At 38.9% G+C, this 14,154-nt stretch overlaps 1 protein-coding gene across 3 annotated transcripts in view; it reads left to right on the plus strand.

Annotated features, from left to right (window-relative positions):
• The window catches only part of PITPNC1 (phosphatidylinositol transfer protein cytoplasmic 1), a 90,287-nt gene that overhangs the window by 47,033 nt on the left and 29,100 nt on the right, over positions 1–14,154 (plus strand). For all 3 annotated transcript variants that reach the window (XM_056327401.1, XM_056327410.1, XM_056327391.1), the window contains one exon: positions 11,685–11,756. In XM_056327401.1, the coding sequence (XP_056183376.1) occupies positions 11,685–11,756 (72 nt within the window). The remainder of the gene's footprint in view (positions 1–11,684; positions 11,757–14,154) is intronic.

Below are 14,154 nucleotides of genomic sequence, written 5' to 3' on the forward strand. Positions count from 1 at the left end.
TCCTCTTTTTATTCTAAAAATAATTGTGAAATATAGTGGTCAAATCCAAACTGATTCATTCTTTATATAACTAACGCATAATGCATTCAATAGTGGAACTTTATTTTAGCAATTTTTTTAAGAAATTTAAGGTTAAATTTGAAGTGTTTCTGTGGGGATCCTATAAATTATTTACCTTATTTTTTTATCACTTCAAAATAACTTGATGTATTTTTAGTCACTGACTGTAACAGAGATGCTTCTATAAAACAGGGCAAGGCTTTTAAGATTCCAGTTATTACGTGGAGACATGAGAACAGATTTTATTTTATTTATTGTTTTATTAACTTATAAAATGCTCATCTCTGGTATAGTATCTGGGAAACTGTACAATCTGTAGACAAAATTAAACATAATCTGGGCACAGTGCCCAGAAAAATCAGCCATTCCCTCTAGCAGAGCTAAGGCAAAATATAGCACATAAATCATGAGAAAAATTGTTGTAAATGTGCTGGCCTCAATAATATACAGTAAGTTTTCAGCAACCTTTGGAAGATGAGGAGGAGATGGTGAGAAAGTTCCAGGTGAAGGGACCTTTCAGAAACTCCTGCCTTGATTTAGTTGGAACTTCTGACTGCAGATAAAACATAATCCACTTGTTTTTCTTCCCGAAGTGCTCTAAGTGTTTGTGCAGATTTTTTTTTAAAACCAGTAAAGCATATGGAGAAGAAAAAGATTTTAATGTGATAAATGGGAAAGAAAAAAATTCAAGGGATTTAAAGGTTTAGATCTGAAAGCTGGAGACTTAGGAATTGAAACTGTGATCACCTGTGTTGAAAATCTAAAGTACCAAACTGTGCTTTTCAGTATGTACTGTAATACTTACAACATACTCTGTTTTGTTTCATATTTAAAATTCATTTGATTGTCATAATCAAATAATATCCCATAATGGACAGTAGCAATGAGGGGACAGATTCTCAGCTACTTTTGTTAGAAGATATCTTTAGTGGAGCCTATCACAGTTTATATTACTTAAGGGTTTACCCTTTGATAGCAGGTTTAAACTTGGTCTGGGAAGATGACACGTGCTATGTTGTATTGACGTCTCTTACTTACACTCTGTGGTATATTTTTTCTTTAGTGAAAGTAAATTTGAAAATTTTAATGTGATTTTTTTTTTCTTTAACTGAAAGAGACAAGTAGAAAATTATTAAAGGGGTGATAGCAGACAGAAATATAGGTCTGAATTTGAAATACAGTACACTATCAAAACCAAACAGCAATGCTGTACTCGTAGAACTTGAATCAGCAGGTGATCTTTATCTGATCTGATGGGACAACACCTGGAACACATTTTGGTGAAGGTATACAGCTATGGAGATGTTCAAGAGCATCAGCAAAAACGATTGCAGGGTTGAATAGACTTGTAAAGAAAAATTAAATCGGTCTACAAATGTTGAAGGTAGGCAAAACAGTCACTAAGTGACAGTATAACTGCCTATGGGAGTTGGGGACTAATTACTCACCATGGTGCAAAGAAACAGAACTAGAAATATTGGGATGAGATTAAGGAAACTGTACTTCAGACAAACATCTAACATCTATTTTAATGGAGCTGATAGACTATGAAATTATCTTGAAGGGAAATAAAGAAAGCGTCTTTGCCTCAAACTGCTGAATCTGGAACAGAAATGTTAAATATACCACTGGGAATAATTCCTATCCTTGTCTGAAATATTCCTCTAAATTTTGATCTTCTATATTCATTAGAGAATTCTGAAAGAAAGAATAAACCCACAGACACTGCCCAAAATATGTAAGATAGCTTGGAAACCCTTTTCTAAATGATAGCAAATTCCCTCCCAAGGTCGGTGGGGCATCCTAAGAATTAAATTGGGCCTCACTTCAAGGCAAATTGATTCTAAAGGCAGGCCCATAATTGGGTAAATAAAACATAGTCTTACCAAGTCAAGTACATACTGCTATGTAGTATGTTCACACCTCAACCTTCTAAGTTCCATGCTAAATAAAGAGCAAGGACCTTAAAGGCTCAGTAGTGTTACTTATTTCGGTGTCTGTTAGTGATATGGAAGAGGATGTGAACAACAGATTGAATCTTGCTGATAGTCCTAAGATTTTTCAGTTGTAAAATATGAAGGCTGTTGGGAAATTGCATTCAGGAACATACACTAGCATTCAGAGATTCAATGCAGAATAATTTCAGCAATCTGATTTTCCTGTGGAAGTAGTATGGATTTCATAAATATGTCCTAATTTCAGGTGCTTAAGAAGGTCATCTTCAAAGAAAAAAAAGCTCAGCAGGCATGATAGTATTCTCTGCAGTGGTAGTATAAAAAGCCAAGAGTGAGTGGATGCATGAAAACAGGAATGGAAATTAGATCGTCATGGTGTTAGTACATCTGGGTCCAGTTATGATGGCACCTGCTTTAAGGGATGGTATTCTCTACACAGCAAGCCCCTGAATTTGACAGCAAACAACAGGGCTACTACCAAGCCTCTCCAACCATATAAATAATATGTAAAGCAAATGACACACTTCAAAAAAGGAGTTTAGCAGAACGATTGCACAATTGATGCTTTTGTGTTGTGTGATATGCGAAGTATTGTCATGTCAGGAGAGCGTTTTAGAACCTACCCTGTGCTGTTTGTGGAGCCTCATTAAAGCTGCAATACAAAAGATTTCCGATCAGGAAGATGAGACGTGGGTGATGTCCCGAGAAATGCTGTATCAAAGCTTGTGCTAATCCTCGCAAGCTTCCTGCTGATGTTGAGAGGGAGGAGGAAGTAGAAAAAATACTTTCGAAGCTGAAGCCAAAGGACGTCATCCAGATCTGGGGGCACTATTTAGAGAGCCAGACACGAGATCCTCCTATAAAGGTCAAACCCTTGTTTCAGTGTCCAGGGCATTACTGAAGAACTGTACGTGAGAAAGTGTCTGAAACTCAGGAGTTGCTTTGGTTTTGATCTAGTGATCAGAAACCTGACAAGATATCTTGCTAAAATAAATGTTTGATTTGTAAGTTCACTTAATATTGTGATTAGGTTGATGTTAAGCTCGTACATTTGGGATGAAGCTGAAAGGGAGCCCTGTAGAAGTCACTCCTAGGGGCTCTGCTCTGTGAGCAGGTATAGGACCTGGGTGCTGGTGCCTCCTGTCAGGCTACACATGCTGGTGGGGAATGGTTGTTGCTAGCTGCTAGCTTTTGGAAAGAATTCCTTTGCTAGTCACAGCCTGGAGTCTTTTTCACTTGGAGGATGGAGGAAAGACCTTGCAGCTCTTGACAAACCCATATGTGCCAGCTTATCACAGCATTTGCAAATACGTATCTTCAGTGTAAAATATTTATGCTATTCTTAGATAATGTGGACAAGAATGACTGAACTTCCAGGGAGCTTTCTTATTTTTCTTTCTGAGGTTGTCCAGCTAGATTAGAAATTATTAACTAGATAGCAAACCTGTCTCTGTAGCAAACCAAACAAAAAAGGATTGCATAGAACTAAGTTTCTTTACCTGCATCAGGATACTGGTAGACAATAAGCAGCACAAAGCAAATATCCATTTGACCTGTTCCAGTGACAGTTGAGATTGTGGACAAAAAGAGAGGAGCCTCAAGCAAACAAATAATCACATCACGAACGTATGGTGACATGGTAGAAAACTATGGCACAAAAAATTCATGGGATCAAAGTACACTGAAAAAATGAGCCTAACAAAGTTTAGCTGTCAAGTTGGAGTGCAGGGACGTTAGGAAAAATACAATTTAAGCAAACTCTTCTGAGTTTGGAGGTGTAGTTCAAGTGTTTACCAGGGATAATTTCAAATAGTTTTTGCTGATAATCTGAACACTTCAGTGTTGTTAGCACTATTTCAATTCCAGGGCTGAAATTTAAAAACAGCTGGACAATTTTTTTTGTGCATAATTTATGGCTAGCTGTTAGTTTCACAATTATAAGTATATAAAGCAAAATAAACACTAAAAATGGCATTTACTACTCTGCAAGGAGGAAGAACATTCTTTCAACCTGCCAGTGTCTCAAATCAACTTAGGAACAGCATATAAATTCAGAATATTTATGAAAAACAGTTACGGGAAGGAAAGCAGGAGACAACGATTCCTTTGATGTATCACAATGACACTAATTCTTCTACAGTAAATGACTGAGGCAAATAAAATTATTTAGTCTGGTATGTGTCAAGGCCCCAGAGTGATAGTAGCTAAATGTTCCATTATTGACCTGCTGGCTTCTGATTACTTTTCAAAACAGGCATGTTTTGTGCTTCACTTAGCAGCTGCCAGTTTATCTATGAAGTAAATTATCTGGAAGGAATGTTTTTGTTACTTCCATAATGAGATGACTTGAGAAGGAAAAAAAAAAAAAGTTGTTTAAGACAAACATTGCAAGGAAGCTGTAGAGTGGGTTTTTTCCCTGTGTTCTTTTTACCTGATTACCAGTACTTGAAATTTGGATGTAACCCATCCGTATTCAGTGCACAAATGTTTCTCCAGCTTGAGTATACGAGGGCTGCATCAAAAGAGCAACACAATCTGTATTGCAGGATGAGAGCCCAATACAAAGTCACTACCAAAATTCCTCCCCTCTCACCCCCCAACTAAGAAGACAGGCTAACTGGTGACAGCGCTCTAGTAAAACACGTATTTCATTCCTTTAGAGATTCTAGCAAAAGGAAGGACCTCTGTAGTATATAAAAGAAACAAATAATATATTTTTAGAAAGCTGCAAACCTGTATTCTCATTTAATAGCTTAATCCCATTGAATCAGAGTAAATCAAACTGCTTGGGAGAATTCCCTTTTTTCCACCACTGGCTTGTTATAAAGGAGTCCAAACCCCTCTCTGATTCATAGGACTGTCATTTTCTGGCTTCCGTTTTTCCTCAATAAACAGGTTACTGTTTTTGTGTGTTGAAGAAGGAAATCCTAAGGGAAGGCAAACCCAGAGATAAGTGCTGAGTTTCATAGTGATCAGAGGCAACTTGTTAGTCGACTGCTTCATCTTCATGTTATTATATGTAATACAAACAAATGGTAGCTTTCTTTCTGAGCTTGTTTACGAGAGTTTAACTCCTTTGCTTATTTTCAAGCCCCCATTTTTTTTGCATTGTTCTTACTCTTTCCACTCAACACCACTTTTTCTACTCTTTGCTGCCTTCCTGTACTTATCTCGCTTTCAAATTCTCCTCCCTCTCATTGAGTCACATTTTCCCAATTCTGCCATCATCCTGTCCAGCCCTTTCCGTCTATTCTCTTCTGACTTTGTCATCCTGATTGATGCTACTAGCCTGTGTAGCAAGTAACCTGTATCACATAGCAGCTCTGCGTGCTCAGGTGCAGTGCTGCCCAGAGTATTCTGAAGGTAGTCAGTAACGTGGTGGCCATCTTCCATAAAACTCTGAATATTCAATTAAAGAAACTATCTTTATTCTTTCTGTAGAAAGCTGAAGGAAATACTGTTATTTGAAATCTGCTGGAGAGACATCACTATATTATCTTCACGTACCTTCTTGCATTTAAACTGTGGAGACAACATCTTGTTTATCCATATCAGTGTGTGATTTTGATTTTTCTCCCGTATCGAGGTCTCTTTGTTCTTCCTCTCTATTGCCCAGAGGCACTGGCAGTCTCCCGTGTTACCTTGCTCCTCTCATTCCACCCATCCTTCTGGTTTATAAATGCCCCCCCCGTTGCTCCAGGGCTGGTGGGGTGGGGGTGCCTGCCCCTTTCCCCCCTGCCCCTTGCTGTGCTGGGCATTCCCTCCTGCCCCATTGAGTCCAAGGACCTTCCACTACCCCACAGGCCCCATTTCCCTGTGCCTGTTACAGAGAAGTAGGGACTGCGTTTGTCTTTTCAAGGTTTTTGATCTTCAGTAAAGAAATGATTTTGCTACCCACTGATTCCCAAAACAGTGCCCAAAATTTTTGAATTCCAAGGATGTGGTATCTAGAAGTTATCTTATTAAAAAAAAAACTAATTTTGCTTGGGCAGTCTCACCTCACTGTAGCAGTTACTGTGTTCCTTACCTCGAGGCTCAGTGGAGATTGCTCTGTAAAGGATCCAGTTCCACCTGTATTGCCAAAATAATGTATATGTGGCTGTAGTAAAAAAAAAAAAAAAAAAAAAAAAAAAAAAAAAAAACATCAGTCTGAAAAGTGGTGGGAGATCAGAGAAAAAATTTACATGAAATGACTGCTTCTCCAGGCTTTTGTGTTAAGATTTAGGGGGATATGCTTCTGATGCTGAAAAAAACCAAACCCAGGTGGGATTAATGTTTACTGTACAAAAATAACTCCCAAGGACTGTGGATTAACATCACAAGGAGCAGGAGAAGTGAAGTACCATAATGGGGTCCCTAGCGGTTCTTTGAACATTCTGCAGAAAGAAACCAAATGGAAAATGAAACTCCCTAAAACTATTGATGGAATAGCACTCACTTGTACAAAGCAGGTAACCCAGGGGAGAGAAACCCTTCTGTTACCCTCCGTCCACCGTATTTACTGACAACTCCAGTGATGCCTGCAGCCACCTCGGGTGTAGTTACTACGCAAAGGTTATTTTTACAGTCATTTCCATAAAACGATTGTAAAACACCATATGTGTTTGACTCTCTCTTTAAGGCTTTGGCAAGTGTTTTGGCATACTTTGGTTCTACCCTGTTCTTGTAAGTGTTGCTTATTGCTATGGCAACACTAATCAATCATCGTGCTAAAAATAGGCCTTTCATTTTTCAAGAGGTTATCTGGAGTGAATTGAAAATGCAACTGCGGTCTGTGTTTTCTGTGTGCTGCTTTCATTTCACTTTGTTTTAATCTGGAAATACCCATGCTTATGTGCGGTAATTACTGTTACAGACTCTGGTTATACCTGGTTGTTTCCTTGAGCCTTAAACCTCTCCTAGTTCTTCCAAAAGGGGTGCCAAGTGTATGAATTTTAAGAAAACAAACAAAAAGCCCAGAATATTCTCCTTATTTGTCACAGGTGTACTGGATTATAACAAATTTTTAAGGGGGTTTATAACATCTAAAAAATCTGGAAGTGACAATAAAAGACACCTCCTTTGAGAGCTTTACACAAAGAAACCTTATCATTGAAGACACTGGGACTCTGAAGATTTTGTCCTATTATGTAGAATTTAAGCCTAATTTCAAGTTAAAGAATCAATTTACCTTTTTTTTTTTTTTTTTCCCCCAAAGAGAAACCTTGTAAGCTGTAGAGATAGTGAAATGGGAAACTGGAAAGGCTGCCCAGCGCATTCCTGTGCTCAGTGTGTGGATTGGCAGCCAGGTTTGTGCTGGAAGAACACACACCCCGGGGGAGGCAGAGCAGAAAGGGAGTGGTGCTTTGAGCGGAAAAAAAAAAAAATCTAGTAAAAGGTTCATTACTTACCATTCACTCCCAAGTTTGATTCCTACTGTTGCATAACACTTTTAATCCCTGGCTAAGTAAATACACAGCCCCTTAAGGAGGGGTGGGGGGGGGAAAAGCAACTTTGTGCATGATGAATAATAAAGTCTTTTGAATGATGCATAAACAGTTTTCTGGTTCTGCCAGAGCCCTCTGCCAATTAGTCAGAGTGCAGCTGATGAATCATGAGACACATTCTGTGAAATGTTCAAAAATTTGGACCCTGCTAAGTGTTCCTGAAAGCCAGTGAGACCCCCCACAGCTGCTAAAACAGTGGTTGCCAGTCAGTTGAGTTTCTGAGAAATATATTTGAATCGGAGTACTTTTTGGTGGATTTTTGTTTTTATTTTGGGTAAATTCATGTTACCATTTGTAATCTCAAATTAGATTGTTAGAGCCCTTGCCCTTACACTAAATACCCAGGGAGGCTGACTTTTAATGCCTTTATGCAGAAAATGACTTTGTGCTGTCCAATGAGGTGGCTTGAGGTATATGGAATTTACAATTCCTATTCTGTAATACTCTGAAGATCCTTACTTTTTTTTACTTTTTTTTTTTTTAAACGCAGGGTTAGATCTCTTCTGTTTTTGTTACAGTTTAGATTCTGGGTCACAGGAAACAACAACTAGAATCAAGCAGTGGCTTGCTGAACTGCTACAGGCAGCCTAATGAATCCTTGAGTTCAATAAATTAAATGGCTCCATTTCAAAGTTTTGTGATCTGACTCATTGCTGGTAAACTCTAGACAGTGGCTGAAAATAATAGATAGTTTTGAATAGCAAGGTAAAAGGGGAAATCTGGCATTTTGCTTTATTCAGTTTCCTCTGAAACTGTAGCCATGCATCAAATCAACAGCACAAAGGTTTTTCGTATTTTGCATTTTGATCCTCCACTGTGCCTGAAAGTGTGACATAAACCCAACTGTTTTGATAAAGAAAAATGGTTTTAGTATTGAAAAATACGCTCCATCCAAGTCCTATATTTCTATAGTTAGATCATAGGTAAAGATACTTCAATCACAACAGGACCTGCTTTGGTGAGGATGTCGGTTTGTATTCGCTGTCTGTGTGGAAGATGCTATATTGAAGTTCCTTCTGTCAGTGAGTTTTCAAACGTGACAAAGGGACCATGAGAGCAGCACCAAGCCCTGTGGTGGACTCTGTGGATACTTAAAAGAGCTGAGAGAGCTGCACTGCCCAGAGCTGCTAAGGTCAGCAGTCGGTTTCCATAGCCACTGAGGCTTCTGACAAACCTCTAGACTCGGGATGCGTAACTGAAAAGTGTGCACAAACTCACAAAGCTCTGACCTACATACTCAGGCTGCTCAAACATTATATTCCTGATGACCCTTCCACTAGTGACAGATCACTGATGTCATTCTGCTTCCTGTTTTTATCAATTACCAGATTTTATTTAGGGGGTGTTGATTGTATTTAATTACATAGCAAAGAAAATTAAATTTTGGTCCTCAGCTCAAGAGCACAGTTGCTAAACACAAGCTAACATGTAAGTAAAACATAGCCTAGAGCAGTAACCTGGAAATATGCAGATGTGATGCTAGTAAAACGTTCTAAACAACTGGTGTATCATAAATAGTACGGCATGCATCTCTACTATTTCCAGTGAAAATGTTTCTAAAAGCTGTTATTCAGACCTAAACATTGACTCCTCGGTAGCGCAGTACGGGTTACTGCATTCAGTAAGCAGCACTAGTAAGTGCTAATAAAACGAAATCCTCGCTGGCAATCTCCTGTTTCCTCGCAGATGTTCCCACAGGATGCCCATACGCAGAGGTCTAGGTTGCTGTCAGCAGGAGCTCTGTACACCTGGACTGTCATCCCTGTAGATAAACAACTTCGTAAAATACAAGGCTGCCATATACTAAAGTTTTGAGATCAATAACCCATGGTTTTACCACCCTAGCGCCAATGGAGTTGTTTTCCAAATGTGTTAAAAACTGTGCAGTAGATGATGTCTGTTGTTAGGTTATGCATTTTCTTAAAATCTGCTTTTCATAATCCACCTCCAGTAGTAATTTACTTTTCAATCCTCCATCTTCTTCTGTGAATATGGAAAACAACTAGAATGTTGGTTTATGCTGTTTGAATACGAATCCTCTCAATGGCATCAGTTTTAGGACATGCTGGCATCCCTGTGTCTCCTCGGTCATTCCCTGCTTTTTGGTAACACCACATTTACAACTTTTCTTACTCTAGAAACATTTGCTTACAGAATTCTTTTAATCAACCCCTTTTATTCATCTTTTCTTCCAGCTAACCATATAGTTCAAGGACGTTCTTTCCACCTTTTGGTTAATTTTGGAGGTACAAACAGAACCTTATGACAAACATTGGCTCGCCTTTGGGGTTTTTTTCCCCCAACTTCTTTCCCTGTAGTGCCTGCTGTTTGCCAAGGCTTTTGCTTGCAGATGCCTTTGGATGTCTGCCAGAATAGGAGCAACATACTGAGATACATGGTGAAACCTCAATTGGGAGAATATTTGGATTTTTGTGTGTGTTAATTCCTGTTACAAGATCCCCAGTTCTGACAGACTGCTTATAAATATTGTATATTTTCAGCTGGCACTTCTTGAGATGTATACATAGGAAATGTTTAATTGCCCACAAAATATGGGTAATAGGAGCTAGCAGATCTGTCACTGAACTTGCCCCATCCTGCACTCCACATACTGCTGATTTCATAGTTTTGTGGGGGTGGTTTTCCCCCCTCCCACGTATTCACTCAATGAACAAGTTGCAGAGCTGAGAGCCTGTCACAGCTCAGGTTGAACTGAAATTCAGAAATGTGCTCCTCCACAGAAACCTTGAATAAAAGGCAAAACACGTAAGACGTGAAGAGCAGCCTGTGCGGTGTGGGCAGCTGCAGCACCAGCAAGATCCATGGGAGTGTTTCATTATGATACTGGGAAGACAGTTTGACCAGAAGCCTTCCATGGCATCAGAACCTTATTCTGGCAAAACTTCACTGAGGATTGATTCGAGATCTGCTTGTGAATACCGGATGCCCTGTGATCAGAAGAAGTTTGAACAATGACTTGTTGGCTGCTGTCTGTGGCATCAGGAATATATTCTCTGCAGTCTCAAAGGAGCTGGCTTGTCATTTCAGTTTTGCTGCACTACAGCTGCTCTTCTAAATCACCTCTTTTCTTAGTCATCAGCCCCTCCCTTAAAAGAACTCTCCAAATTTTATCAAGTCCAAACTTGGACCAACAGCAATGCGAGCACTGAGGCATCATAATGTCCTCATTGTATAATCTGTGTGTACAGCACATTAAATAGTCATGGTCTTTACAAAGCCACTTTGCCACAGGGTATTAGCGATGCATCATGCAGGGAACTGGCACTTCGGTTTCACTGGCAGTTAGTGCAAGAAAAGACTTGATGACTTAACATTAAAGATGCTGAACCGGTATCCTTCAGAGCTCGTTAGACAGTTACTCTATCTGCCTATCTGAAACGTTGTTTTGAAAGAATAACTGTGAAAGGCTAAAGAAAAGATACTTGAAATATTTTTTCCAGTGGAACTGTGTTGCCTAGTATTATAAATTCTAGCTGTGATAAGCCAACTAAATTAAGTAATGCATAGAAAAATAAATTTATTTGGGCGTAAAATACAGAAATTGTCTTTAATAGAAAATAAAATATTGTCTTTAATAGAAGAAACATTTGCGTATTCTTAATTTTTTGCATTATTATGTAAAGATTGATTTGGGCTTAGTATAAAGGAATTTCCACAGCGGCTCATAATCCATCTTAATATCATTAATAGGAAATTATGCTGAAGTTAATTTCTCACTGGAAAACTAGAAGCCCTCACATATCAAAGCATTGTTGTCTGTTTGGTTAGCGCCTGCAGCTAGTGAAGTGTCCTTGGATTGTTTTGTATGGAGAATAGACTAACCTTTGATAACAAATACCTAGTTGCTGCCGAGATCCTAGTGAACTGAACTTTTAACAAGATTTTCAGGATATTTGTACTCTTGCGCATCGTGGGCATTAAAACTACTGTCTCTAGTTATTCCAGAGTACTTACACTAATTTATTTATACCTTTGTTATAGATAGAATCTCTACATCCTTCCAGAATCATAAAAACCTTCACTCTTATCTTCTATGTACGTTTACTCTTCCTTGAAGTAATCTGAAAAAATTAAGAAAGCTGATACCAGACAGGATGTGCTGCATATGTCAGCTGATGAAGCAAGGCATATTTTTGTCAAACATATTTTTCTTTTGTTGCAGTGTTCATTTTTGCCTAAATTCTCCATTCACATAGAGACAAAATACGAGGACAACAAAGGAAGCAATGACAGCGTAAGTACGATGGCTTTTACAAAATTTCATTTAATCCTTTTAGTTAATCGTGGTCCATAACTGGAGGTTTGTAGGTCTTTCAGTCAGGGAAAAAGGTGTAATCAAGCTTGTATCTTTGCACCTACCTGGGTGTCCTGTTCATTAGCAGCTTGCCAGCTTGCAGAGTAGCTAGCTCTAAAGCACCCTAAAATGAAAGGTTTCTGTACAGAACTTCCTTTCTGAATCTCATTTTCTACTTGTTGCTTTTCTAAACACAACATAACTTAATATGTTAATTTAGTCCTGATGAATATTCATGGAGAGTAAAGAAAAGATTATTCTTTCTATTTATTTTTTTTGTGTGTGTGTGTTAATTGTATTCCACTTTATCTGCTTCATGTTATTTTCCTCTGAGTTAAGGGGGTTGAATTCCAAGGAGCTGTTAGGAAGAGCAAACAGGAAACTAAACAATGGTCAGAGATGAGACATCCCAGTAAACGACTTCGAGGGAACAATGGCTGGGCTGTTAAGGTGATGCTTTTGGCAACCACCTCCCAAAAGTTAAAAAGTTATCAACAGTTAGAGCTGAAAAGGATAATTAACTATGCAAATTCCTCTCCAGAGGAAGGGTGGCAGTGAGTAGCCAGCAGCTGCTGATCGGGAGATGCTCGGGATAGAAGGCAGGAGGTCCGTCGGATTTTGTTGCCCTGACAGGGAGAACAGCAGTCTGTACAGCACAGCTTGCAAGAAAACAATAACAATAAAGCCAGGCATGTAAAGATTCAGCCTTTGGATTAATACACAAATATGTTTCTCTCTGTTTCATGTTGGTACACTTTAAACAGTCATTTGTTGCAGACTTACGGGAGGAAGTTTCCTATAGGTGTGATACACAGGTTAAAATGTCTGGAAAATGGATCTGTAACACAGAGACCTAATGAAGGAGCGTTTAAACTCATCCTTGAGGAGGAAGGTGGCGGTAAAGCAGATTTTAAGGGGTGTGAGACAGAGCCCTTCAGCTTCCCGGGGTGTCCCTCTAGCAGCCCAGTTAAGGTTAAAGCGTTCTGCTCTCCAGATGGGAGGTACATTTCCCTAACTGCCTTGGGCCTGCGTGTTAATAAGCCCGACAGCTGTTGCACTGCTTATGGCAGAATAATCACATGTAAAAGAACAAGGTTTAATTCTGAATAATGCTTTTGGCATGCAGACGCTTTCCCAATGGGAACATGACAGCGATCATGCATTAGCCACCAGATACCAACAACTTTCTGTCACTGCGAGTCTAAGCCAGATCAGTGAGAGAGGACAACAGCGTATTACATGACCAACAATATGAGCATTATGTCATTTACACACTCTTTAATGGTCACTTCTGATTTTTGGCAGCACTTTAATTCTGAGCAAGCCCACACCTTTGCTTTCCGGAGGGTACAGGCTCGTTTTCTGGTAATGATAATGTCAGCAATGAGAAGACACGTTCCGTAGTGATGCCTAACAGAGGAAGAACCAAAGCTATTTAATCAGTAAATTTTCAACTTTTTTCTGTCTGTCAGCTTTGTGGCTAAAATACTATGAATCAAGTCCCAAGTAGTACCCCGCCAGTGAATTTAAGATGAAAGGAACACGGAGGTAGGGTACACAAATGATGTAAATCAAAGAAGAATGGAGGTGGGGTAATATATTTCCTTTATATTGTGGTACCTGAGTCACAGACTAGGCAAGTATTTACCAAGATTAACAAATGTAATTGACTCTTAAGATGAATTAGAGGCCTGCACTCCAGCCCTAATTTACATGATTTTGTAATTCTGAGAGCTATGCTACTCACTTGTGTGAACACGATAAACCAATGGAAGATGTACGTTTTTGCTGTTGACCCAGTGACATTGGTCTGGTGGCACAGATGCGGCTGGTACAGCACTGAAATGCTGGAAGGTTAGTAAAGATGGAGTGACATGATTGAGCCTCTGGAGAGACTTCTGTTAAACCAAACACGTTGGAGCTAGGACTAGGAGTTGATCTTGTTTGTATTACTCAATGAGTAGGCTTAAACCCCACTTAAGAAAATGCGAAGTGTATTTCTCCTTCGTGTTAGACAAGTTTAGTTTAAATTTCACTCTGTTTGCCTGGTCAGAAAACAAAGGAAACATAGAATCCATTTCTGTAGATTTCCATAGATACACTGTATTTTTCTTCATTGTAACTATCAACCTCGGCTGATGAAGAATTAATCCAAAATATACTTACTTAAATTTTGCAGTTGTAATGCAGAATATACTGAATGAGTATTAATAGGACAGTAATGAGGATAACTCAACTCAACTATTTCTAGCTATATTTTTCGAGATCATACAGGTTTTTTGAACTCTTTGAACTCTGATCTATTCTTCATTTCCATGCTAACAAAGTAGATATTGAT

The sequence above is a fragment of the Falco biarmicus genome, chromosome 1 (genome assembly GCF_023638135.1).
Source record: "Falco biarmicus isolate bFalBia1 chromosome 1, bFalBia1.pri, whole genome shotgun sequence".
NCBI classification, from domain to species: domain Eukaryota; kingdom Metazoa; phylum Chordata; class Aves; order Falconiformes; family Falconidae; genus Falco; species Falco biarmicus.